Source organism: Gasterosteus aculeatus, chromosome 11 (genome assembly GCF_964276395.1).
Source record: "Gasterosteus aculeatus chromosome 11, fGasAcu3.hap1.1, whole genome shotgun sequence".
NCBI classification, from domain to species: domain Eukaryota; kingdom Metazoa; phylum Chordata; class Actinopteri; order Perciformes; family Gasterosteidae; genus Gasterosteus; species Gasterosteus aculeatus.
In genome coordinates, this window is record NC_135699.1 from 6,041,856 (window position 1) to 6,069,021 (window position 27,166).

The 27,166-nt window shown below is 45.8% G+C and overlaps 2 protein-coding genes across 10 annotated transcripts; one reads left to right on the plus strand and one right to left on the minus strand.

Moving 5' to 3' along the window:
* Positions 1-235: 235 nt before the first annotated feature.
* LOC120828118 (caspase recruitment domain-containing protein 11) lies at positions 236-19,571 on the minus strand. 8 transcript variants are annotated; one of them, XM_078084631.1, is made up of 25 exons: positions 19,417-19,571; positions 10,517-11,790; positions 9,002-9,238; positions 8,091-8,228; positions 7,440-7,626; positions 6,502-6,640; positions 5,803-6,018; positions 5,525-5,644; positions 5,324-5,449; positions 5,063-5,236; positions 4,876-4,974; positions 4,493-4,529; positions 4,367-4,404; positions 4,168-4,256; positions 4,030-4,076; positions 3,761-3,881; positions 3,143-3,320; positions 2,825-2,948; positions 2,459-2,699; positions 2,319-2,385; positions 2,096-2,198; positions 1,855-2,013; positions 1,642-1,754; positions 1,398-1,513; positions 236-1,223 (listed from the first exon to the last, which is right to left on the minus strand). In XM_078084631.1, the coding sequence occupies exons 2-25, from the start codon at positions 10,521-10,523 to the stop codon at positions 1,016-1,018; spliced, it is 3,084 nt and encodes a 1,027-aa protein (XP_077940757.1). In that variant the 5' UTR covers positions 10,524-11,790; positions 19,417-19,571; the 3' UTR covers positions 236-1,015. The 8 variants fall into 8 exon arrangements, with proteins under 8 accessions (XP_077940757.1, XP_077940755.1, XP_077940758.1 ...); XM_078084629.1 differs by having other exon boundaries at positions 4,030-4,079; XM_078084632.1 differs by having other exon boundaries at positions 19,299-19,511.
* cdc42ep1b (CDC42 effector protein (Rho GTPase binding) 1b) lies at positions 17,859-26,515 on the plus strand. Of its 2 annotated transcripts, none has more exons than XM_040191501.2 (4): positions 17,859-18,363; positions 21,554-21,796; positions 22,548-23,095; positions 25,224-26,515. In XM_040191501.2, the coding sequence occupies exons 3-4, from the start codon at positions 22,645-22,647 to the stop codon at positions 25,820-25,822; spliced, it is 1,050 nt and encodes a 349-aa protein (XP_040047435.2). In that variant the 5' UTR covers positions 17,859-18,363; positions 21,554-21,796; positions 22,548-22,644; the 3' UTR covers positions 25,823-26,515. The 2 variants fall into 2 exon arrangements, with proteins under 2 accessions (XP_040047435.2, XP_077940769.1); XM_078084643.1 differs by having other exon boundaries at positions 18,007-18,363; positions 21,554-21,778.
* The last annotated feature ends 651 nt before the right edge of the window (positions 26,516-27,166 follow it).

Genomic DNA, 27,166 nt, shown 5'->3' on the forward strand with positions numbered 1-27,166 from the left:
TTTTCAAAGGATTTCCTTTACCCTAGTGGCACAGAGTTTGTTAATTTTAATTAAAACATATTTTAATAGTAAAATCATATATAGTTTAGTCCGGTTGAGTGGAATTGCTTTTGAATCTACTATTTGTAATATGTTTTTTTGTTAGTACTACTCACTGCAGGGCAACAATTATTGTAATATTTAGATGAAAGCACCAACAATGAAATTCAGTGTGTTGTTTCACTGAGCACATCTATTTTCATCAGCATTCATTTATTTATCTATCATCAAACAGGTTACAAAATTAAAAAATATATTTTGCGGTAAAAAACACTATTTAGTACAACTTCTGTCCAGCGTAGTACAAATGCAGCACAAGCTTACTCACAGTCATACACATCCCCCTAAAATAGCCCCAAAACGTTTTTTGTATAAATACAGTTATGTCTGTGTGATACTTTTCAGTATGAACTGTTTATTGGGTTTAGACCTCAAACACCATGTCAGTCCCAGAAGGTCACAGTATTTACTCCAAATACAAAATGTGGATGAGCACTGCATACACTACATCCCAGCTTACAATACAATCCCCTATAACTAGTTTATCCCTCTTCGCGTCCACACGGTTTATATTTCTGCTCACATACACACCATAACGGAATAGCCAGTGACCAAAATGCCTTAAAAGGTCAGCTTATGTCATCCTTTGAGCATTTAAAGGACAGTAATGTGATGCTACTTTCAGTGAGGTCTGTATGGCAACGGTTCCTGCAAAAAGTTGGTGAAATATGTTTTAATTTAACAAGTCCAGCTTGGCTACAAATATACTAATTCTTTAGAATTATTAAGATTACTTGCAAATCGTTCTCCCTTAAAATACTGTAGTATGATGATAAAACACCAAACGTTAATCTTTTCAGAAAACCCTCTCGCTGTTGTTTGGTACCTGCTGGCAGCTGTCAGATTATTGATTCCAAACCAAGAGAATATAGTTTGTAGTTTGCATAATGAAAATAAATATTCGTTTTTTCCTCCTCTACTGCAACCTATCCAGTTCGAGCCATGCCAGTGTCCTCTGTTGGCCGTGGATGGCATTGCATATGGCTGCCAGCAGCTCATCGGTACAGCTCCACGAGCTGGGCTCCAGCGTGTAGTAGAGCAGGGGCAACGTCTCCAGCTGCAGCTCCTCGGCCTGGCACATCTCCTCCATCGCGCTCTCCTCCCCACACCGCGGGAAAAGCTTCCTGTTTCAAGCGTTGTAGCGTCACGTTAGAGGAAAACACATTAAGTATTTCTTTACGGTAAAAAAACACCACACTGTGCACAGAAGGAGAGAAGTGAAAATGTACCCTACATGTGAACCTGAATGAACTGAACTAAATGTACTTTACTCCTGGTGAAAACGAGTGTTCACTTACCTCAGCTTCTTGCGATTTTTGTTCTTAGGGCGGATATGGATGACGATGGGGAACACCCCCTGTCTCAATAAGCCCTCGACACTGGCCAGCCCCAGCTCCAGCAGACAGTGCTTGTCCTGAGGCAAGGAGAGAGATTTAGACAATGCGTGACAGTGTGCATTCATCATCATTTGCAAAATGAATCATTGCCTGAGAGAGACTTGGAATGTAGTTTAAAGTTACGCCCACGAATGTGTGTACCTACCTGGCTGATGACGTCCTGTATTGATTGCAGCCGTATTCCGAGAGTTGCCTCTGGATTGCAGGGATCCAACAGGAACACTCTCTTGTCTTGTGTCTCTGAAGCCGGGATGGGCTCTGCGGGGAACAGGAAACAAAGAGGAAACTGGTGCATCACGCGATGTTAACCGTGCATCATTGTTTGGCAGGTCAATAAGAGTGTGTGCTGTGTGCATACCTGGTGAGCAGGTGTTGAACTTCAAACCCGACTCGGCAGGTTGCATCAGCCTCTCTATGAGACCACGGGAGAGAACAGAGGGGGAGAAGATGACCGGCCGCTTTGTCTGAACCTGCATCGGCTGCACTAAGCTGTACGGGATCAAGTGCTCCTCGTGACCTGCGGGGACACGTGGACATTAACCCCCAGTCATCATACAGAGCTGGTGCTGCATTCTGGGGACACTGTGTCTGGATCTTACGTTTGCTGAGCGTGTAAAGGACCGGCTTTGCGGAACTAATCCCACGGCAATTGGGATCCACTGCCTTGACCAGTCGTACTCGTCCGGTTGCTTTCCTCATGAACTACATGTAGGAAGAGGGAGAAAAATAAACATTGAGTGTTTGTGTGTCGCCACTTATGTAACAGTTTAGTTTTGTTATGGTGACTGAAAGGGAACCGTGGGTCGATATGAGCGGACTGACCTTCCTTCTGAAATCCTTTTCCTGCAGGGCCATTTTTCGTAGTTTAACGAGTAACAACTGTTGTGCCCTGTATTGGAAAACATATTCGTCATCGCTACTCTTACACTTGGCATAATCAACAGGTCTTGCCCCTGCCGTACCTGTTGTAGTTGGGCATGGTTCCTGCCTGCAGGGGCTTGGCTGAGTGTGGGTCCACCAGGGAAGAGTACCAATTGTATTTTCCATCATATCTTGTGTCCGTGACGTGTATGATGTCATCACAGGACACTGCCAGAGACGGCGTGTCACCGCAAGGCTCCATGTTGAGATTAACTCGCACATAGAAGGAGTCCGCACCCATGAAAGTGGGCGACGAGAGCTGGGAGCACAGCTTGGAGTATGCTGGGGACAGGGAACCGAGAGGAGAGGAAAGCTTATTCTCACCTGTCTGAGACGCGAACGCACAGACCTTTCGAGAATACCGTATCATTGTTTCATGTGAAGTGTGGAACGAAAAACGGACTCACCCTCTGGATTGCTCTGGTGCTTGAGTGTTGAAGGCTCCGTCCACCACTGCAGAGAAAAGTGGGCTACCTCAGCGGTGGACTGGCCGAGCGGCACGCTGCCACCACCAAACAGGACCTTCTCCAGCTGGACAACGCATGGAGGAGGAATATGCGCGGTCAATTAGGCTGTTCCCACAAAGAATCCCACAGAACTGTAACGTGCATGTGTCCAAATAGTACACATAGAAGCATTAGCTGGAGCCCACCTCCTCTTTGTAAAGCATGCACATCCACACAAAGCTCAAACGTGACTTGCGTTCTACACAGAGACACACGCACCTCCAGCAACTCGCTGCCCTCCTTCAGTCCGCAGAGCTCAGCCGGGGAACCGGCTCTCACGTGGCTGACGAAGATCCCCGTTTGGTTTCCTCCGACTATTGTAATATCGTCCGCTAGACTGGCTCTCCTGATCTTTGGTGAGAGGGGGGGGCTCGAGGGAGGGGAGCGGAAGGGTGTCCTGAGAGATGTCAGCGAAGGGCAGCATTAGATGAGGAGGAGGTGACGTCCACACGAGGCAGAGAACAGTCGTCTGGTCTACGCACACAAAAGGTGTGAGGCTTGTTCTGTGCTCTGAGATTTTATCCCCATGTTGTGTATATTGGGAATATTTGCACTTTCAAATCGTTGGACAAATTACTAAAAGTTTGAACTACTACCTACTGTCTGCTAGAATTATTTTTTTCAGATCCTGCAGTTGTGTTACAGTCATGTAAGTTCTAAAGGGCCGGTACTTTTGACGTTTATTTGAAACAAATCATCATTCTTATCTACGAAGCTGTTAGATGTTGCTCCGAGTGCTGTAGAAGTGGCATTGGTGTTTTAAGCTGGAAGCCATCACATGCTGCATGTCACAATTATTGGCTGTAATCGACAGGCATTAAATCCCCGATGTTGTACCTGAAAACACCAGGACCGGGCTGCTGTGAAGAGACTGCAGGCAGGTTGACCAGGTCGGGGGGGAAGAGATGAGAATGTAGCGAGTTCCAGGAATCACACAAAGAAGGCTCACCCTGCTCGCCTAAAATACATTTAAAAAACACACCGGAGAGCCTCGTAACTCACGCTCACAGGCTGCGAAACCACAAGACAATCGTTTAAAGGTCAATGCGATTTTTCATCGCATGATGGATGGTCGTTGATGCAAAACACGACGTAATCGGATTTACCTGTAATGGTATCGTTGTCATCACTGCCCCACGAATCCAAGTCAAACCTACTGAGAGCAGAAAAAAGGGATGTTTATAGATTGAGAGTAAACCATCAAGCTGCCATTGTGTATTGTTATGTGGGCCTGATTAACTCACTCAGTGTTGAACCGTCGGTTGATGGAGTTCATGCACGGTGGGAAGGGGAATGTAGAGAGTCGATTTATTTCTTTTTCATTGTCTTCTGTCTGCGGGCAGAGGGGTAGATTCAAAATACGCTGATTCTTACTCCGTCATCCTTTGCCTCTTTTATTCTTCCCTTCGCGTGTTTCTTAGTGAGCAGAGCGGAGTTACTCACTGATGAGAGGAGATTCTCCTCCGAGTTGGAGCGAGAATCTGTGGGCGACAAATAGAGCACTTCAGCACATGCATTCTGTGCAAAAATTGGAGAATTGTCCACCAGGTGTCAGCGCACACAATTTACCATCTGAGTTTTCATTGGCCTGGCCCCTCGATGGCGTCTGTGGCACAGATAGCATGAGTGAAAACAGTTTGACATGGTAGCTATAGAGATATTGTGCAGGCTCCAGCATGCTAAGAACATCCTACAATGTATCAAACCCCAGACAGTAAGAAGACCCCACAGCAGCCGAAGATGTTTAACTTGCAGTCCAAAAGCTACATTCCTTGCATGCCACAAAGACAACGTTCAAACATGTTGCTTTAGTCTCCAAAACAGTAGCGGGCACGGCACACAAATGAGTAGCTACACTGCATTAGGTGACAAATGTATAATTGTCGGTTATTCAGCTTTCAATCACGACCGCGATGCCGGGATGTGAGTGAGACCATCGATATGGAGCTGACCTTTCGTAGCAGCAGGTGGCCGCCATTGGCTTGGGGTCTCAGGTCCAGGGAACAGCAGGGGCCATAGCACTGGTCCTCGCTGCAGAGGGACAGGTGGGACTGAGGAGACACGGGGGAATCATGTAACGTGTTGTGTGGCTGCATTGGGACGCCGCTGCCGCGCTCCCGACCTGTGGCGTGAACTCACACGGTGCAGACCGGGGCTGCTCTGCTCCATTTTGCCCCTCTCCCTCTCTCTCTCCAGCTCGCTCCGCAGCTGCTCCTGGTCGGCCTGCAGCTCGCCAATGCGTTTGCGCAGTCGGTTCTTGTCCAGCAGACAGTCGGTGTACTCCAACTGCAGGCTGTCCCGACTCCGCAGAGCCTGCAGCCAAAGAGGCAAAGAAGGACGTGACGAAGACGTTGCATGGCGGGAAAACGGTCGACAACCAGTCAGGGGAGACGCACTGACCTGGTCCCTCTCCTTTTCCAGCTCCATGATCTGGTTGAAATAGGAGACGCTTCTCTTCTGTTCAGTCTCCCAGTCCAGCTGGAGAGTTCTCACCTTCAGCTGTAGCTGCTCGCACTGCGACTCCAGCTACAGACACAGTTCACCGTCTCAACCTCCATTCAAACATTAAACAGCAGCTCTTTTAACGGAGTGAAAAAACACCTTCTCCCAGCGCTCCTCGGTGCTCTGCAGCTCTCCTTGTAGTCTGGTAATGATGTCACACAGCTCCTGCCTCTGCTCTGAGGCCTCCCTGCGGTCCTGCTGCAGGATGTCCATCAGGGCCTGAGGCAGACAACAGAAAAGCTCGTTTTGACAACATGAAACACTGTCTTTAAAAACGAGAACAAGCTGCTTAAATCTTTGTCTCGAGGGACAAATTATAAGGAAAAATAAGTGTGATTCATGACATAATAACAAACAGCATATGACGATAAACATACTATGACTCCGGAGGCAGGGACTGAGTTCCTCATCAGACTTCCTGTATTCTCCGCTTCGTGAACCTCCGGGAGGTGCAGCGGCTTTTTTGGCAAAGCAGGTGGAAAACCCTTTTTTCCATTAGAGTGCAAACTGTTTCTCTTTGCCGGCGTTGTGTTCCCTGCCGGGTTGATTGCTTGTTGCTCTGCCTTTGTCAAGCGGGACCGAAGCTCATCTACCTGTATGGAGACATGAAGACACACCCTGACATTTTGTATGAAGGAGTCGGAGTAAATATGAAGTAAGTATGTGTTCCATCAAACATAGCATTTATTATTTCTCTTTCCTAAAGAACTTAAATCTCCCTTCCTGTGTACGACATGGTTTTCCAAGTAACTGCATCTCTGAAAAACAGCCCCTTGAGTTAAATACAAACCCTGTGTGCACCCAAACCAGCACCGTAAAGCTTAGAGCAATATGGGAGGCAAGTTGGGGGACGAGTAGCATAATATCAAATTTGCCATTTCTGCAGCAAGTAACGGCTGTTTCCCAAGTAAGGATCAGCTGAGGAATGAGGTAGAAGATCTTCTGGGGACCTTCTCACACTAAAAGGTAGCCAGCAAAGGTATTGTGTTCGACCACTCTATTGTCTCAACAGCCAGCATTTGCATTGAGTAAAACCCTCCTTTTAACGTCCTAAGGTGATAACCTACACAGCCTACCTGGCCCAGGAGTTCTCTCTCGCGGGTGGAGGCCTTCCCTTGCTTCTCCAGGGCCCTGGAGTACTTCACAGCCTGCTCCAGGTGCCTGTCCTTCAGCTTGCCCAGCTCTCGACTGGCAGACTCCAAGTCCTGACGCAGCCTGAAGATGGAAAATCCTCATTGATTCATTCTCGCGCGACACAAGGCGTACCGAGTGCCAGTGACGTGCGGTGAGGATCGTGGCTGGGAGGCACTGACTCTTTCAAAGTCAGAGTCACAAATATATGAATTCAACAAAGTAGCATAAATTCACCATTCAACTGGCTGCTCGCACTTCGACTACTGGTTATGTTTCATATCCCGTATCGGATGTTCTTTTATAATACGGGGAGATGAAATCAAGCGTTCTGATTGGTTGGGAGAGAGTCACGGGGTCTACTGAGCCATGATGTAATGTTCCATATGACATATAGAGACATTAATTGCACGTGCTCCAACTGAGCAAAAACATGAGCAGCTCAACCGGTTTTATGAGGGATTGCGCAATCGGAGAGGAGGCGCGGCGCTGCCGCCTTCCCGTATTTGAACAGGAAAATACAGAAATTCATCGATTTCGACTATAACAATAATCGGATTTATTGGAATCTAATAATTACACTTCTATCACAAATTAGTGGACAAATATATATATATATATTTTTTTTTTAATCATCGTTATTTTCTTCATGATGACACAAGGGGAGGCCCTGCCTCCAGTGACCGCACGTCACTGCCGTGTACTTTCCGAGACGTTGAAGTTACTCATTTATGGATTGATTTGTAGTTTCAAACCACTCACTGAAGCTTCATGGTGACACGTTACAATCGAGAACAAGAGATTTGAATCTCAGTTGCTGGGGATCTTTACACAAGCAAAGGGAGGATTTGAAGCAATCTCAAAAACATCCGGTGAGACAAACCTCTCGAGCTGCAGTCTGTCCTGACGCTGCTCCTGAGCTTTGCGGTCGGCGAGGCTGCGCTCGTCCTCTGCCACCCGGCAGCGCTGAGACAGCCGTCGCTCGTACATGCGACTGATACGAAGCTGCTCCCTCAGCTTACGCACCTCCAGAAGGAGGAACTGGGTCAAACCCTCCGGGCCCTCCTCGTCTGGGGTGTAAAAACAGGTGCAGGTCATGAGTCATGAGTACAGGTCAATGTGTGTGGACACGGTAAACCACACGCATACGTTCCAAGGTTTGTCTTGGCGACCATTAGTGGTCTAAAATCTGTTTGTTTAACACGCCCCTTCATTCTTTAAGATCCTCTTAAGCGTTATAATAAGAACTAATAGTGTGCTCAGCTCTGCAAAGTTGTCTTTGAGTGCGTTGAAATCACTTTTTTAGTTGGTATCTCAGATTTACTTGGCCATGTAGCGTTCAAACGTGTTAGAATGTGTTTCATATGTGCCAGTAAAGAGCCTTCTTATCCAACAACTTATGCAAAACTCTCGTTCCACGTTAAGATATTTCCTTCTCTTTGCAATGCCTTTTAGTTGATCCCTTTCAACCCTTCAATGAAGTTCAACTCCGAGCCTACACCTCTGGCATCCTCCATATGCAGAGAAGCCTCACCCAGTATGAGGGAGCATCGCTGGGTGGGCTGCTCTCCGGTCAGCTGTGTGTACTGGTCCGGGTGGTAGAACTCCAGCGATTCCATGAAGGCTTGGAGGCCTCGCGGGCCGTGACCCCGCAGAATATCCAGCAAACGACCTGCTCAACAAAAGGTGGAAAATAAATATGATCAAAGCTAAAAGAATCCCCCCCCCTTTTAAAGTGCTACCTCTTTGATGCGAGTGCCATGTGCACTGAAGTCACGTATAAGCACTTCAAACGTGCACCGTGCCGAATGAGCGGCTGTAGCATGAACAATGAGGCCACAGACACATGAACCCGGTGCTCCGGTCCTCGTCTTTATCTTTATCGTCCTCCACTCCCCGCTCTGTCAGCCCAGCACTCCCTTTGACTTATGGCTGATTTTTATCTCACTCACTCCTCGTTCCCGCTTGTTGTGCTCACTGCAACATGTATCTACCCACATGTTCCTCGCTCACAACTTGCTGCAAGACCACTGGAGGCCTTACACAGAACCGTACCGCATGTACTGTATCGCTTACCATTGAGGACTATTTGTTGACCATATTGCATATTGAGCATCTTTCTTTCTGTGTTTCATTTTTTAATGAAGGCAAGAAATGCAGAAATGTAAGAATCTCTCATTCATCTCTTGTATGATGTTGCATATGATGATTTTATTGCTTGTCCCCTCGTCTCATTTTTCTGTGATTTTTACATTTGCAGTCATGGAAGTTTATCTACATTGTGTATTAGAGATTATACAATTCCCAAATCACACTGGAACGATGTGTATGGGATTCAGATTTGACTGAGGAATGACATTACGTGACAGCCTGTCCCGGTCACTTCACGGCTTACTCTTTTCAGTTTACAATCTCTGTTTTCAGGTAATTTTTTCCTCCTCTCACCGGCCTTGCTGATGCGCAGCGGGTACTGCGTGGAGTTGAGCACCTCGTCTTCGTCATGCTCATCAATGACCTTGCACTGCCGCAGATACGGGGTGAGTTTGGCCGGGTTGAGGATGCGCGTGAGCTTGTGCCGTACCCCCTCCACCTTATCCCAAAGCTCCTCGCAGCGCTCCTCCGACCAGGGGGGACAGGACCGCACCTCCTCCTGAGCTTCGTCCCCATCCTCTGCCCAAACACCTGCCAAGAGACCGGAGATGTACGTGTAGATCAGAGAGTTTGATTGGTGTAAAAACTATGGCACACTGTTATTTAGTGACTCCCTCTGGATGTTACCTTTTCGACGCAAAGATAAGACATCATAAGCAAACGTGTGAAACCTCCTTGTGAAATAGGTTTTTAGTCTTCCTGATTAAAACGCAATACAAGACGATCCTCTTTGTCAAACACTGAGCCCTTTTTAATTGACATCATTCTTCAGGAGGATTACTGGATTTATCTGATGCATTGAGAAAGAATGAGACAAAGCTCCTCAATGGAAATCTTCCACGGGATGCAGAGGGGGGAATAACTACTCCGAATTAAAAGTCTGACCGATTAACATTTGACTTCAGCATGAGTGCAGGAATGAAAATACTGCTTTGACTCACACGTGAAAACACACAGGCTTCTCTGTTCCATTCATTTCACACTGAGGCAATTAGAGAATGTGAGTACTCCTGCAACTACGGGAGTGTGTTAAAAAAAAAACAGCTACTAATTATTTCATATGATGATAACAAGGTAACGGTTGATTCTGTCAGCAGTGATGCAAGGGAGGGAAAAATTTCGCCAGCCTTGCAGATCCAGTGAGAAATCGCTGAACAAGAACACAAGCCCACTGAGGCCGTGTTTTCTCTGCAGGCTCCACGTCTCGTTCCTGTTGGCTTAACAAAAGCCGTTTGGAATCCCAGATAGCTCCAGCTTCCTTCACATCTCACTGCAGTCTGGAATACTCTGGCCTCTGATGATTAGATTAACATGTATATATATATATATATATATATAAATGTCTGCTTATCTCTCTCTAGTAGTATTGATTAGTATTTAACCTCCGTGTTGTTTAATGAAGATGAGACTGAGGTGCCTGAGGCTCTGTTATAGATGTGACTGATGGGCAGGTCGAGGCAGGTCTGGTGCTCTGGAATCTCCGTCTACTCATAAGTTGACGCTCGTGATCTCATCTAATAACAACCAAACTACTATAGAAATCACCCCCCAAATAAAAGTACACCACCACCTTTTCTCTCCATAAAAACATCACTTTCCACCGACTGTTATTGCGTTGTTTATACTCATACACAATATAATGACATCATGTGGTAGATTATATGTTGCCATATGTGTAGGTCTATTTCCTGCTGTTGACCGAATTAAACCGATGATGATCACTGATTACACCTCCCGAGTCTTTGTACCGCCTCATTTACTACGACTCGTCAAAGACGCCAACTGCTGAACTGTAAAACGTCGTCTTACCGCTCATGTCTCGAACCGAACCTCCTCAATCTGTCCTGAAGATGAGACCAAGCGGAGGCATCGAGTCCTCCTCGTCTCCTTCGGGTCCCAGTGTGCGTCACTGAAACTGAGCAGTGAGGTGAGAGCGCGCGGGGGCGTCACCAGACAAGCGGAACTCACAGCTTTACGCACAGCTTTACGCACACCTTGGCACACTCCTCTGCTCCACCCACGGTCAACCCCAACCAGCCACTTGGCGAAAACAAAAGTCTCTCTTATCACCAAATGCTAGCGGATTTCCTGTACAGATTATTTGGGCTTTAGGGGACCGATGTCCGAGGCAGTGTCCTTTAGCACTAGATGGCGCTTCCAACCACCGATTGTCCACTCGTGCATTCCCCAAATGCGCATTATTGTTCTTGACTTGTGAGTGTTATCGCAAAGGCGTGACATAATGGCGGAATCATCCTGTTTGAGCAAGCAGGTTAACAGCATTTGATAATGGAGAGCATGGGAATCAAACCAGGACGTGACGAAGTCGGTTCACACAAGTAGCCAAAATAAAAGCGTACACATTTTCCGGTGTTAGGCAAAAGTGTTGAAGTGCAAAGTTGTAGTTGTTGAAAAGTTGATTCAAATGTTACATGAATTGTACCAAGGAACTGGAGTTATTAGTGTCAAGGACACTTTTACTCTAGTGTATTTAACATGATCGGATTTATTTGCAACTCTTGATGGATTTGAAATGTAACTGTACAACAGTGTCACACTTCTTGGTGTTGGATTTAACTCTTCCTACAGTGTATTTAACACACAAAGTTAACTTGTTAACACTTCGTTAAGTGTTGTGTGGCGAAGAGGGAGATCTGTATTTTACGGCTAAAAGCCAACAACGCCACCTCATGAATTAACAGGGACCACCAGTCTGAGGTCAATGACAGGACACAGGTGCAGACAACACCGGTACTGGACGTGATCCTACAAACAAAATTATACAAGTTTATTTTAATATCAAATTATTTTCTAAAATACAGTCACGATCACAAAGTTCAATAAAATCTTTCTCAGGTTCTCAGTCATTCAGGTTACCATGGAAGGCAACGTGCAGGAGGGGGCTGAGGGCTCCCTGGCAGAGAGGACTTGCTGAGGGGGAAGGGGCCTAATGTTCCACCACACGTGAAAAACAAAAACAAACCACACACCAACTAGTGACACCGAGGTGCACTGCAACGAAAAAATGAAGGGAACCACCACCGGGATCAACCAGTCACTCCTACCAGCGGCACCAACAGCTCCTGTTCGTCAAAACAAAAGTAGCAAACATTAGTAACGTAATATCGGCCAGGAGGCCCACACACACACACACACACACACACACACACACACACACACACACACACACACACACACACACACACACACACACACACACGAAAGGAATGATTAAACCACAACGACGCCACTTTAGCTGCAAATCAAAAGTAACAGAGGCGTCTATGAAACAGCTGGACGAGGCCCATGTACATCTAAGCAGTACAGATGAGACAGCCTACCGTAGGAATTGGATGCTACGCCTAATGGGAACTGCACCGGTTTGAAGGCCACGCTTCCGCCTCCAACCTCAGTCGGCAGACAGGTCGATGACGCGGAATGGGGAGACACAAAAGGCGCTCCGTGCAGCACATGGGACGCCACGCGCACAATGCGGCAGCCACGCTCCCTCGGCCGCGACCTCCAGCCAGACAAGTGGCTGACTATAGCAAACACAGAGCGCATAAGCTACCAATGCCTGAATACAAAACAACATTGCCCGAAACTTACCTAAAAGTCTTAAACCGCCATGACTTAACAAGATGAGCCTCGCCGGGCCCCGCAGCAGCCACGCCAGACCAGTCACACTGCCGACGCTAAAGTTTACCCCCGAGAAGAGGAGACACACCTGCCGTGGATGGGCTGTTCCTTCATGTAGCCTCAGCAGGCCCGTGATCAACCTGACAGGATGAATAATCACAGCTTGGTGACACACAGTGGGAGGGGGGGAGTCTAGGTGGAAAGCCACCTGATGCAGAACACCCCAAAAACATGGAGAGCCACTCTGCCACAGTTGATTCAACACTAACAAGATTGGGACAATATGAACTCCAATTGAATCTCACTGAGTCAATCCGAAATTTGCTGTGAGCCCCACTGCTCCAGGAATGAGTCCAAAACCCCCCAAATAAGTCAACATTTTTGCACTTCAGGTCCCCTTCCATTCTATAAAATAGTTTTTTGGTTTGATGGCTGAAAAGGGTTTTAACACAAAAATATTTAAACATTTTGTTCAACAACATAAAATATGTCACTAAATACTTTTACCTGAAGTTTTACTTGAATTATGGCGTGCTACAAGTGGCTAAATGATACAAAACGCTGAGCACCGGCACGCCTTTATCTCTGATGCCAACATGAAGTCAAAATGTCAAAATGTTTAAATATTTTTGTCCAATGCAGGGACATTATATCTTTTATAAACTTCCATTACTTTGAAGAAATTGATTTTAAACATGATATAAAGGAAAGACTTTCTGCCTTTTCCTCCAACGGACCCGTCCATCCTCCGGCAGGGCAGGCCTGGTCGAGGGGGGAGGTAGGGAGTGTGGGGGGGGGGGCAGTGGATGAGCATTCTTCTTGTTGTCTCTGAGGTGACGGCGGCACAGAGGAGCCATTGACGGCAGCGCTGGACCCCACAGTGTGCAAACCCTGGAATGTGTGATATTGTGACAGTTCAGTCACACAGAAATGGGCCGTGCAGAACTCCCTGAAGCGCGCTGTGCGATTTCATCTGCAGCTCTTTAAATTGACTCTTTTTCTGTGAGCAGCTGCTGTTCGATGTCTTTTTGAAATGATAGGCTCCACAGGAGCGGGATGGGGAGTGACAACCATTACTGCCGCACTTTGTGGAATACGCACGTTTCTTAGATTCGCTCTGGGAGAATCTGTGTGAAGTGAATGCTAAAGACAGAGTGCCGGCTCCCCCACATGAAAGTCTCAGCAAAAGATGTAATCAGACACCCGAATGAATTCCCTATAATCATTCAACCATGGAAGCCAAGGGCCTGAGCAGTGTCTGTGGGTTTCGTTTCTATGTTTGTTCAACACTGGTCCTGCCCAGCACACAACAGGCCTGCCCCCCCACCCCCACCCCACCCGACAGCTGAACCCCCATGACTCCGTCAGTGACTCAAGCCTGGCGGCCGCACAGAGACGCCCCTTTGTGTCACTGAAGAATGCGTCTTTTCTGACTTTTTTAGAAAACAGAGGCAGAGAAAGAGAGGGATGGGGGCATGAGTAATCGAGACGGATTTAAATCTGTGATTTATACTTCCTCTGTGGCCGTAGCTCTCCATCCATCAGCCTGCTGGTACTAAGGGTTGGACGACAATGCTTCATGACAAATTTCAGACTGAGAAATGAATATGCACAAATTAAATGTACCGGTTTATCTCCCCTTTTTCAATTGTATAGACAAAAAGCTGTATCCTGACGGTGATGTGCCAATGATTGTGCCTTGACCAAAAAAAGGAATCTTGTAAATATCCCAGAGTATTACCCTGCAATTTCCTGTTTAACATGGAATCAACATGCATACAGCAACGGGTCAGAGTGCAGGGAGTAATTATTATTGAAGCAAACAAAAAGCTCGGACAAACAATCAGCGGGAAAAAAAAAGACTAAAACCAGAGGGTTCTTTTATTTATCACAGAATTAACATGAAAAAGCTTTATTTGAACGATTTAACTTTCATGACTTGCTGTGGGAAATATTTTCTGAAGCCCTGCGGAGACAACGGGGCTGATTTTGGTGTATTCAGGCCTCACGGAGCCTCATCTGGACAAATTTGAAGCGTCTGGGAGGAAATCAACATGCATGCTGGGCGCTGGCCACAATCAATGAGCAACTGAAGACAACTTTTAAAGGCACTATGAATCAACTCTTAGTCGAGGGCTGAACATCACAATAACCACTGAGTTTTTCAGTTAGTTGCTGCTTGAAACAGCTGTGACGTAAAACTAGGAAGCACAGACTCCGGATTACTCCCAGTGTGACGTATGAATTGCTCGGGGATGGACTCTTCTACAGAAATGTGCACACAGGCATGAAGAGAGACAGTAAAAAGAAAAAACGAAGGCCTGCTGCTCTGGTTCCTGTCACTCTCCTTCCAGAGCCGTGAGGTTTGAGTCGAGACGTTTGAATTACAGGGTGTTACGCGGCTGTCTAAATCGGAGCTCCACCATTACAGACATGGACAGCTTTACCAACCGCCACACATCAATTTCCCGTTGCACAGGTTTAAAAATGCAACTATTGCTAACCACATGCTCCAAGTTGCCAGTGTTACATTTAGCAGACAGTGAGCGCAACGCTTCCAACAGTCGACGGGTCTGCACGAGTATTTATGTGCGTACATTTCGGTCCATATACTGTGTTGTGAGTGTGCGTTGTTGCTCTTGCTTCTATTTGTGCATGATGTCCAAATGGACAGACTTGCAGAGGAAGTCCAGGGGTCACAACTCAAGCCCATGGGTCTCATGTTTGCCTCTACTTGCACTGAAGTCACATATAGGCATTTAGATACGTCGACTCCTTTAACTGGCATCAACCAAACAAACTGCCTTCCTCTTGGGAATGATAACAGTAAAGTAAGAGTGGTTGTGTAAGTTGTGTGGTAAGCTCTAATGAACAGTGTTTGCCTCTGCAGTCTCACAAACTGATTATTGTTATGCTCATCCCACAAACCCGGATATCAATCACAATTTACAGCAGGATTCGGGGATGAACGCTATTCATTTTGTTATCAGGAAGCCATTAAGTCTCCTGAAACCCCCCCGGACAATATTGGGTGTCTGTTTCCATGTAGCTCCATTGGCATCTGTGTGCACGTCTGGAAGCACAATAGCTGGTTTCAATGCTTACGAGCTCTCCCGGACATCATCATATGCACCCCCCCCACCCCCCCCTCTAGGCTGACATACATGGACGAAGGATTAACCCTCGCTGAGTCACTGTGACCTCGCCGAACATTCTCCCAGCTCCTCAGTTTACTGCTTCATACTGGGATCTGCCTTTAAGGTATTCCATAGTTGACCACTATGGGAATGACGAGTCATCATTCCTGGTCTAAAGACAGAAAACTATCAGTACAATAGATGACACACTATAGATGAGATGAGATAGATTTGGGGTATTTCGCTGACTGGTACAACTATTGTTACGTTTAAATCCATGACATTTGTTCAGTAACATTGTGGGATTCATTTCAGAAAGTAGATTTTATCCCACGTCGTCACTGTTTTAATACAATTTGGGAATATTTGAAGTTGCTGTATTTAAACAAAATTACGTTAAGTTAATTTCTTAACTACAAAGATGGACCTTAATTATTCTACTTTGAATAGTATTTAGACCAATGAAATAAAATATGAAACTCTCTATTACCAGATAATTGCATAATCAGCTGGGAATCCGATCATGTTGTGATTTGAGAAGTGTCTCTTAATTTATGTTTTTTGGGGCGTCCATTGGTTCCTTAGTTTATTCCTCCTGAGAGGAGTGCAGAGAAGGTGAGAAAAGTTATTTTTCTGGATCTTTTTGATAAAAGCCTTTCACTCAGTGACAGTCAGAACTAAGTGAGGTCTTTCAGGCCCCTTTTTATTATTGTACTCCAGAAAGCACCGAGCACTGACATTACAACACTCTGTTGTCTGTTGGCCAACACTCAGCTTCCTGGCCAGTCGGAATCCACGGAAACGGGAGCGCAGTCCAGACAAAGACACAGGGGTGGACTTCTTTCATGTACCCCTCCATAGATCAACCTCAACACGACACTCTCCCCCCCTCACTTCCACTGGACAGTCCCACTTCCCGGACGGGGTTCTCCTAATGCACTTCTGGGTCTTTATGAGAACAGGAGTCTAATGTGGACCTGAACTCCGGAGCAGGAGCCGGATTCACAGAAGCTTGAAACGTCCAGAATCAGCAGACCCACCATGAAGAGTAATGCTCTGGTGAAGTGGAACCACCCCATGCATACCTGACCTGCTCGGACGTGTTTTTATCGTGTCCGAGGGACGGCATTAGTAGAGAGTGGTTGAACACCAAATGAGTTTCAATGTCTGAAGACTGTCAAAGCTTCTCGGCTGCCTCGTTGTGAGAAATCCACTTCCTGTGAAGTAAATCTTGTTCTGTTTCAGAGACTTCTCATCCTGTTTCACTAAAGCACTCCTTCCTCTCTTTCTTCATCTCATGCTGTGCTCTTCAGGCTTCGGCCTGTTTTTTCACGTTGGATAACATTGTTATGCTGCTCAGCTACTTCTATGCTCCAACATTAATACATCATTTTCTTAAATATAGGTTGAAATCTGCCAGAGACAACATGTTTACAGTTTACGGTGTTGACTTTCCTGTCATTGCTCTCTCCGTCTTTGCATCACTCCTTCTTACTTCTGGTTTTCCTTTTCCTTCACACTCACTGCTCATCAGAGAAACGCTGATGCTTTGCAGCTGTTGTCAACAAGAGCCGCTCGCCCTCTTCAGACCTACGGCGAAGAAGATCCCTCATTTCTCATGACTGTTGTCAAGGCCGATCACCCTTCACATCTAAACCTCCCCTCTCCCCTTCCTAGAGTCGATTACCCTCAGACCCTTTTCCTGCCTTCACTCGGCTTCCTTCTCTCCTTTATTCCATTCCGCTGTTAAATAGGCCGCGCCTTAATCTCCTGACTATTTTTTATTTTGTATTTCTTGGGACGCCTGAGCTGTTTTCAGCACTTGAGCGTCGTCCGTAAGGAATCAGTGAAACCACACATGTTGATGTTCCTTAGACGTGCTTGTTTTGTTGTTGCATGAGAGAGAAAGGTGTTGATCTGAAGGATGAGGTGAAGAGGGGTCACCGAGAGAAGAGAGGTTAACAACACCCACGGGAACTCTTAAGAGATCCCATTTACAAGGTCACACAGGACGAACTGTGTCTGTGTTTGTATTTGTGTGTGTGTGTGTTTTTGTTTGCATTGCAGTTAGATGAAAGGGTTCACATGTTAAACATCTGTATGACGCAATGGCAGACTGAGAGGAACCAAGCTTGACATCAGCTTCTCATGAGAATGTTTTTTCTTTGTCGTGCCTTTATGTCTTTAACACGTGTTTCCATGTTTATTTCTCAAATTGAAAGTTTGCATGATCTGCTGTGGTGAGTCATGACTTCTTCTGCTCGACAAACACTAAACGATTAACTTAAACATTCAGTATGGGAAAAAAATTGCACACACGCACAGACACACACACACACACACACACACACACACACACACACACACACACACACACACACACACACACACTGCAGAGGACACACTTCAGTCGTTCACTTCAACCGCTCTCTCTCATATGAGGACTTTGTTTACCTTCCATTATTTATTTATTCCTTCAGGCTTCCCTCTCCTCCTCCTCCTCCTCCTCCTCCTCCTCTCCTTTCCCTCTCCTCCTCTCCTTTCCACCTCCCTCTCCCTCTCCTCCTCACCCTCTCCTCCTCTCCTTTCCTCCTCCCTCTCCCTCACCCCCTCTCCTCTTCTCCCTCTCCTCCTCTCTTCTCACTCTCCCCCTCCTCTCCTCTCCCTCTCCTCTGCCTCCCCCTCCTCTCCCTCTCTTCTCCTCCTCTCCCCCTCCTCTCCCTCTCCCCCTTCTCTTCTCTCCTCTCCCTCTCCATCCACCCCACTTGTGAGAGCTGCACGGATGTAAAGTTCATGTCCAGGCGGAGGCTCGCGGTGCGGACCGCAAACCGGGAGGATGACGCAGAGCAGGTCTGCACGGAGGGACTACTTTATTTGATGGTAAGACAATTCTGGAAACTTTGCGAATAACTGTGTTTGATTTATCTTGCATGACGAGAACTCGATGCATAAACCAACAGCACTAAATTAGCACTCAGACAACATTTAATCCAGTTTAGTCGGCCGAGTGCGTTTCTCTGTCCGTCACAGAAGAGCGCAGTCGCAACAGAATTGCGCATAAAGTTTCGATCTCTTTTAAAATCACTTGTTCACGAGCAACTTTCGCCCCGTTTTGCCCACGTGCGTCCATCACCGCGCACTCGTTTGGTTAAATAGTAACTGCGTGTCTTTCGGGCATTTTAAAAGTTCAGTCAAAAAAACACAATCGATATATGTGTGAAAAGCTGCAATAAATAACATCGGGCGCGCAAACTTGAGAGCTGTGGGAAACCCTGGAATCAGTGTTTGCAATGAGAAGTCTTAAATGATGTAACTGTACATCCTCTTCATCAGCAGATAATAGTGAGTTATATGGAAATGGACACCACGTACACACGTAAAACTTTGACTTTTACACTGTTTCAATGTTGCTTTGCTTAATGTATCCTACGTGAAAAAAGTCTGGTTTAACATTAAACAAATGATCCATGATGAAAGCTGACCATAAAGATTGATTTGGTTTCCTGCTGTTGTTTAGAAATGATTTCTTTGTGCTGTTAAATGAATCATTGCACTAGTTGAAGAGTTCAATCGTGTGGAAAATTCTTATCTGAAATGCTTCATCTTGTGAGCTATTTTGTCGACTTAGTGAATTAAGGAAAGTGTGAGCGGATGTGAACAGGAAGATAATTTACACGTTGCAGTTCTCAGATATGATATTGACACAGTCTGATACGTCAAACAATGTCATGACCCCCAAATCACAATCAGATAGCATTATTCTCATGACAGATGTCATTGCGGTCAGATAACATTATTAGTGTGGAGACACTCACCATAAATACCTGCCGGGCTTTGGCGTGTCTTTGCCACGTCGCAGCAGTCGACCGTTGTAAACCGACTGAGTGCATTTTGTATTTTTGGAGTCATGCGTAATGGTCGGGCTGTACTGACCTCAACCACAGTTTCTCGGTGCCGTGCTGTAAAAGGCCGTCCGGTCCAGTGGAAAAGGCAACCTCAGCGCTGACCCCATGCCACACAGCCCTGTGCATCAAATGTCACCAAAGCCCAGTTGTGCAATTTGTGGCTCTGTGTTACCAGATGTTTGACTTACACCTCAAATCTGCCTGCAGCAGGGATGGACAGATATGGGAAACAAAAAAAAGAGAAAAGACATGAGGTAAAAATGTGTTTTCCATCAGCGTCCTCAGATCCTTTATTTGACGGCCATAATAGACGGTGTCCGGTCTGCTCCCATTCCAAGCTGTTACCATTTTACTTTCCTGTCTCTGCACTCAGCTCACACTTTTCGGTGGATGCCGGCAGGTACAATTTACGGATGTACAACATGTTGAGCACATATGAAAGTCTTTATGTATCCTTAATGATGCCAATATTCTGAACAAAGTCCCCAGAGAGAATTTCTCTGTTGGTATTTACACTTTATTGTACACGAAGAGGTCTGCGTTGAGCTGCGTTTACTGCTCACAAAACTGTAAAGGAAGACGGAAAACCATATAAAAGGTTAATCTGGGGGTGAAGGCAAATGGCAGCTACAAATGCAGGAGAAAACAAGTTAATTACTGCATGTAAAGCTGAGAATTATCATGCGATGCCTTTGATGCAGCAGCAAAAGGAAGGATGGATGAAAGAGAAAAACGTTTTTTAGATGGAAATTGTATTTAAAGGTTATCAACCCTAAGAGATCAAATTTCTGGTATGATTTGACTTTTTCTAAACTTGTCGTTGACTGGGACAGTGGATGTTTGTCTCCCTCGATAATGTTTATCTGCCTCTCACCTTCCCGTGCCCCACAGGCACTAATCTCCCCCTTAAGCTAAATGTCATTGAGCTGAAGGATCAGAAGCGGTCTGGCAAAACAGCTAAAATGCATCGTACCGCCACTCCCTCCTCCTTATGTATATCACTCTCACTCGAGTACTTATTCTGTCACACCCATACTTTCCCCTTTTATTTTCCCCTATTTATACATACAGGGAATACCCACCCACGACGGCCGCCACTCAACCTTTGTGCTGTTGAAAAACTGGGATTAGTTAAAGATTTAGGGAGGGTAATCTGAGCCCAGTAAGAGTGGCACCAGCACATGGGCAGCAGTTTGAACTGGTAACTCCTGCGACACAAATCCTGTGTAGTTTGGGGAGGTCACATGTTTGGAGTTCAGCTTTGCTTGCCATGTCCTTGTCCTCTGTGGAGAGGTGGATTTATGGTGTTACTGTATAAATCTGGGCGATGGACCCGGCATCTGTGTGGCTGAACATGTGCAGACATGGGGCTTGTGATTTGTTTTCATTTTTATTGACTTTATTTAGTCAATAAAACGTCATTAAATTAAAAAAAAAATTGAAAAGGGAAAAAACCAAAACCAAAACCATTAAAATCTGCATTTGTGCTCTTTTATCAAATATCAATGTACTTTATCAATGTACTTATCTATTGAATGCATCTATGCTAAAGCAGATATAAATAAAACTGAACTGAAAATGTGTGTACTGAATTGAATATGTATTAGAAAGTACACAAAAGTTCCCGTTGTCCTTGTGTTTTATTCGTCAAGTTCAGTCTCTGAACAACTTCTTGAGAACCTGCTGACTCCGCATGCAGCCGAGAGAGAGAGAGAGAGAGAGAGAGAGAGAGAGAGAGAGAGAGAGAGAATATCATTACCAGCATTCATCATCAATCCAAAGGTTTAGATGCCTGACACGTTCATGTGCACCTGCACGCTCCTGTTTCACTCTTTATTCTCGTGTCTCGCTGACCTTTCTCTCCGTCTGTTCTCCCGGCTGGCCGGAAGTGAACTGAATTAAAACACAGAAGACCCCCTTACTGGACCCTGTTGGTGAACTAAGTGGATTGAAGAAGGCAGAGAGCAAGTGGGGGAGTCAGAGAGAGGGGGGGGGGGGGGGAGACAGAAGGGATTAGCAGCTAATCCAATGCCTGGACAATCCTGGATGAGCCGTGTTTTTTTTCCTCCTTGGTGATGCAAGCGAAACAGTCGCTGGATTACGGCGCTCCACTTTGTTACCCTTTTCTAGAAAGCTTCACCCTTCTTCTTCCTTTTGTTTTTCAGAGGGACCAAAGGGAACGGGAGGACAAACAAAGACGCGGGGCGCCGGGCCTGCTGACAGGATGTCCCGTGGACCGTTTGGTGCCTCACACGCATGAACGTCTTTAAGTGGGAGAGACGGTGCGTGGCAGTGGACTACAAGCGCTCTCTGTCTGGACTTGAGACACACAGGATCCTCCTAAAAGTTGAGATGTATTGAGGACACGTGCCAAAAGGGACCCGCTGCCAGTAAGCCATGGAATCGAGGTACTTCTGTGTCGACAGTTTGTCTTCAAAAGTGCAACATCACAGAGAAACTATTTTACCGTGTAAACTAATCTGAAAACTAAGTAATCATGAGGAAGGGAAGCCACTTTCTTGTTGAAATGGGCCTATTTATAAATGCATATGCTTGTGCACAATACTGTCCGGGCTCACTTTGATTTAACGGCTTCCTGGGGAGTTAATCCGTTTAGTGATGCGAGTAAAATGTAAGTTGAGACTGACAACAAGACAGACGCCGAATCCTGAAATATGTCAAGTGAATTGGTCACAGGCAACAACATCAGTCTATTTCATGACTGTTTTCTCACAAAACAACGTTGAGTTGTTTGGCTGAGATCCCGTCTCAGTTTATTTGCAGTCCTGGCGGGATTCTGTATTTCTTAACCGTCAACGGCAAAACCAAATGTGAAGAAGAGTCCAGCCAGTCCCAAACCCTCCAACCGCATGAGCCGTGGCAACCACAGGAAACAGTGTGGCCTCATAGTTCATCGCCTGTGTCATTCTGTCATCTACTGTGCAGTAGAAGCGAGCTGTGCCGTGCTGGCAGAGAGATTGGCATCTTTCAGAGCGCAAAGGGAAACCGTAGGCCGCCAGCGGATAAATGGTTCCCTCCGGCCGCGTGGAGAATCGATTATTCACACATTCTCTGCCGACTGAGCAGCCGCATATTTGTGCTTCTGGTTCTCGCTGTCCCCACATTTAATCCCATTGTTCTCCGTCTCTGGTTTTACAGTGGCCCGTAAACTGGATTTTAAACTTGACTGAGATGTTCTCTGAGCTCAGACGCTCGCAACCAAATTAAAGGGAAATCACAGAACCTTTCCGCCACCATGAGTATGGGAAAACTGCCGGGGATTAAAGGCCTCGTGTCCGGCTCTCAGGGGAAACGTCGCTTCAAGAGCGAACTCTCAGTGGACATGATCGGCCCGCCGCTGGCCGACTTCCGGCACACTATGCACGTTGGCCGCGGCGGGGAGGTGTTTGGTGACACGTCCTTCCTCAGCAGCTTCGGGGGCGTCGGGGAGCCAGGAAGTCCAGATTCGGCCAGCTCCAGGACAAGCAGGTTTTTCACGCGCACCTTTGGGCATGTGCGGAAAAACTCCGTGCCACGGCCGAGGGGGGGCTCCCGCGACTTGTCGTCCGCGCCGCCGGACGTCTCACCCATCATCAAGAACGCCATCTCCCTGCCCCAGCTAAACGTGGACTCCCCTAACGGGTGCCTCCAGCGGGTGCTGTTCTCCAGCTCCATCAGCTCAACGGACGAGTCCCTCTGCACATATGGTGAGGCATCGATAGTCACGTCCTGCATGGGACTGTGTCCATGGAAACCAACTGTCTCACAATTCTTTATTTTATTTTTATTTGTGCTTTTGTTGATTGAAGCTTAAGTTTGACTTCACGTTTGCAACATTTGCCAACTAAACGTGTCAAATTAGACGATCTATGTAGTGGATACACGTCAACAAAAAGGACGAACAGGAAAAAAAAGCTCCAGAGAAACAATTCAAACAGGTAGTTTCTGGATGGTGACAGATTCAGGTTTTTTTTTGTAAAAGACGGGTCGAGGTTTGGCAACAATCTCATAATCATCAGTTAGAAGCTCAGAACATCTTTCTAACGTGTGGAGTGTCTGGATGGATCAATACCTGATGGGCTGCAGCTGAGTGGTAGACCAGCACTACATTAGTTACCATGAATTAAGGAACAAACTGCTAATGGATGCATCGTTTCGGTTCTCGCCGATCGCTCTCCAGCAGACAAAACCGCATAACGAGCTGCTGGGACGACTATAAATGTTGCTGAATACTCCGACAGAGAGAGTGAGGTTTCCCTCCTTTCAACAGCACTCCCACATTCCTCCACGACAACCAGCAAACATGCAGGCTCCTTCTGAGTCATCTGGAGTCACCTAGGCAACACCTGTACACAATTAGGTCCATAAACACAAACGCACACAGCTGGTTTTGGGAGAAGGAAAGAAACTTAGGGGGCATTTACCTGTTCTGTGTGTGTGTCACTGCCTGAATGCACAGCATAAATACAGCGTTCATTATATCTGCTAGCCAATCAGAGCTCATCAGGCAGCAGTGTGCTGAGCGTGGACTGGAGATCCCCTCTTTTGTCTCCAGATAACTCGACCAATTCGTAAGCAATTTGTGTCATAAGTGTGTGATGCGGCGCCGCCATAGAAATTCAGTGAGCTCAAAGATATAGGGGCTTTTTTTTTGTCATCAATGTTCATCAGGTGGAGGATTCAAAAGGAAAGTATAGCCTCCGATCATAAATGTTACAACTGGAGGCCTTCGTCAGGGTCTTTGATCCCGTCATGAAGCGTCATAGCAAGTTTCTAGTAACTTCACTTTTTTTTTTTTTATAAATCTTTTTATTGATTTTACAACACATTCCAGACAGAAAAGGAGAACATGGCTGCCTCAAAAGGGCGAGGATTAACAGGATATTGCGTTCAGTTGCGTATCACTTGGAGGTGGGTAACTGTGACGAACTGCCACCGAATACAGAATTTACAAATATAACAAAGAAACAGATCGCTGTGAGGAGATACGAGTTGGATCAGACGAAAGCAGAAGATCCCCAAAAGAGCCACAATACCCACACAACAAATAGAAAAAATAGAAACGGCAAACGGTACACTATAAATTAAAGGAAATATATATACATGTACACACACACATACCCTCCCAAATAGTTACTTCATATTTGCTTCCTCTTCTCTTGTTCTTCTTTCTTTCCTTTCAGTGGCCTCGTAACGTGCTCACGTTGTCCTGCTGTTTTCTACTGTCTGTAACATTTAGTCCAGCAGAGAGACATGTTTCTTTGTCCCTGCATGGACGTTTCAGTATTGAGCTGCTGGGTTGTTAAACACTTCCACCCCGTGGTGAAAGAATTCAATTACAGGACATCGCTTTATTTAATAGTGTGCACTTAATGTATTTCCTGTTGATCAGTTTATTTCTTTAAATGCTCAAAATTAAAATAAATACAGTATGTTGAAAATGGTTGGTGTAGTATTTGCAATAACAGTCAAAGTTGGTATTTTATTTCAATTATGCTCTCCAGATTAAGGTTGACTTCTCTTCAGTTTGAACAAATACCTTCTTTTAACAGAGAAGTGATGATGTCGTCCCTCCTGTAACTGCCACATACATTTGTCTTTCTCTGGCATATGGCGACAGAAAATAAATTCTAAAACCTCAAAGTGAAACGATGTGTGCAGATGGAGTCTTCAACATCTGATTTCAAACTCAAGGGTATTTGTGGTGTTAAAACTGTCCATTATGTTTTAGATTGTTATCACAGGTTTATTCTTCACAATGTGGCTTCCGATTGAAATGTAGCATGTAACAGTTTCAGTGACTATAGTGCGTTTTCCTCTTCTGCCTGTTTGCAGGTCTGCAGTCTGGGTTTGTAACTCTGCCCCGCCTCTCTCGCCTCGACAGACAGTTTCAAGATGGAGACCTCCAGAAAGGCTCTTTAGCAGAAAGCGGAGGCCTCAAAATGACCCGCTCAGACTCCCTCTCCTCGTTCACCGTGGACCTCGGCCCGTCCCTTATGACTGAGGTACTGAGCTTGATTGACAACCAGAGCTGCTTTCAGAAGTTCAACTCCAGACACACAGCATGTGAGGAAGAGGCTGCAGAGGAAGAGGAAGAAGACGACGACAGCTCTCTGACAGAAACGCCCGTGCAGACCCCTGGGCCGACTTCGCCCAACCCCTCTATGGGCAGCGGGTCCTACATCAGGGGCGGGAACTCGGGGACGGGGTCCCCGAGGACACCGAACGAGTTCGCCGGGTCTCCTCAGAGAGTCGAGCCTGCGATTGAGGCCGAAAGGTTCCAGAGGGCAGCTGACGTGCTGGCTCGTCATTACGGCGGAGGGTCCTTCACAAAGGGAACGAGGAAGAGCGACGACACAGCGTCTCCTGCACCTTCCCAAAGCCGCAAAACCCCACATGCCTTTACCGAGGAGGAGGAAGAGATTAAAGTTTAGACGGTGAAAGTATCCCTGAAGGAGAGCTGTGACTCTATTGACCTGATAAAGCTGTGGAGGCCTCTGGTGGCCTGAGGCCAGGATTCATGTGATTCTGATCAAAGACCAGATCCTGCTACTGATTCCTGAACCTGACCTTTGACCTTCCCCCTGTCTGCACTATGTTCCTGCCATGCTTTTATAGATTATAAACAACTTTTTAATAACACAATTAATTATTAATTACTTTTTAAATTGATCAATAACAAAGATTTATAAGTGACTGAAATGTGTCCCACCTGTAGTAATTATACTAAGAACAGCTGACTGACTGAAAAAATATGTATTTTGAATGGATGTTCATTTTTTCACACAGTACATAATCACTTATTATATGCATGACGTTCAACATCAGAGCGTATTCTACATAAATAAAGATTTACAGGTGCGATGGTAGCCTGAAATTGTCCACTGGTGTCCTTTTGAAATAAAAGTGCACCTTTTCACTGCACCTGTAATGTGTTCAGGCTACAGGACTGTTTATCAAGCCTTCATACGTTTTTTTAAGGTAAATTATTAGTTAAACAATATGTGGCTGATACAATAACGGACTGATTTGAATTTTCTTTTGAAAAGAACATTTTGGACACACATCAAAGACCCTGAACAGCTGTTAAAATGTGTAAATAAACATTACATTTTGTCCTAACATCAGACCATTGTACAGCACCACTTTTCTTCTTAGTTAGGTTAGATCGATGTCTGTTGAGTCACCATCTAGCACTGAAGACGATGCTGAGCGTATGAGCCGTTGCATTTGCAGTACAGATGTGCTGCATGAAGCTTGGAAGCCTCAAGTTTAACATTACGTCCGTCACCTTGATGGTTTTTGGCTTCAGCTGTCATGGTGTTCTCAGCCTGTAGCAGTGTGGACAGAATCCATTCTTTAACTAATAAGGTGTTTATTCTGGAGCATTAGTGAGAACATGTGTGAAATTCAGGGACGATTGCTGGTCCAATAACTTAGCACTTGCACGCTTCTACAAACTACAATCCGGCTTGGACTTTGACACAATAATATGTACCCATGGTTATGAAATATAACAATGTCACTATATAGTAATCAATATAGTAATCCTGTACAACACATTGTGGAAAATAGTGCTCTGATCTTTGTCTGGAGATTTGCTTCTGTATGACAGGTATGTTTGAATTCAATAAGGCAGGAAATGGGTGGTGGATTTCCGTTTCCTTTTGTCAAAGTACAACAACAAGGACATTTATTACTGGAATCAAGACAGAAACAGTTGTCTGCTTTCGATATGGGCCACATTTATCTCTGCATTACTCCCAACTGGAACCTTT

Bases quoted from the DNA above. Each gene is read 5' to 3' on its own strand.
- LOC120828118 (XM_040191477.2), bottom strand. From the start codon at position 19,392: ATGACTCCAAAAATACAAAATGCACTCAGTCGGTTTACAACGGTCGAC. The intron at 5,237-5,323 runs GTCAGTGCGTCT...CTTTGGCTGCAG, and splicing joins TGGAAAAGGAGAGGGACCAG to GCTCTGCGGAGTCGGGACAG. The intron at 2,700-2,824 runs GTGAGTCCGTTT...CCCTGTCCCCAG, and splicing joins GCACCAGAGCAATCCAGAGG to CATACTCCAAGCTGTGCTCC.
- cdc42ep1b (XM_040191501.2), top strand. From the start codon at position 22,645: ATGAGTATGGGAAAACTGCCGGGGATTAAAGGCCTCGTGTCCGGCTCT. The intron at 23,096-25,223 runs GTGAGGCATCGA...GCCTGTTTGCAG, and splicing joins CGAGTCCCTCTGCACATATG to GTCTGCAGTCTGGGTTTGTA.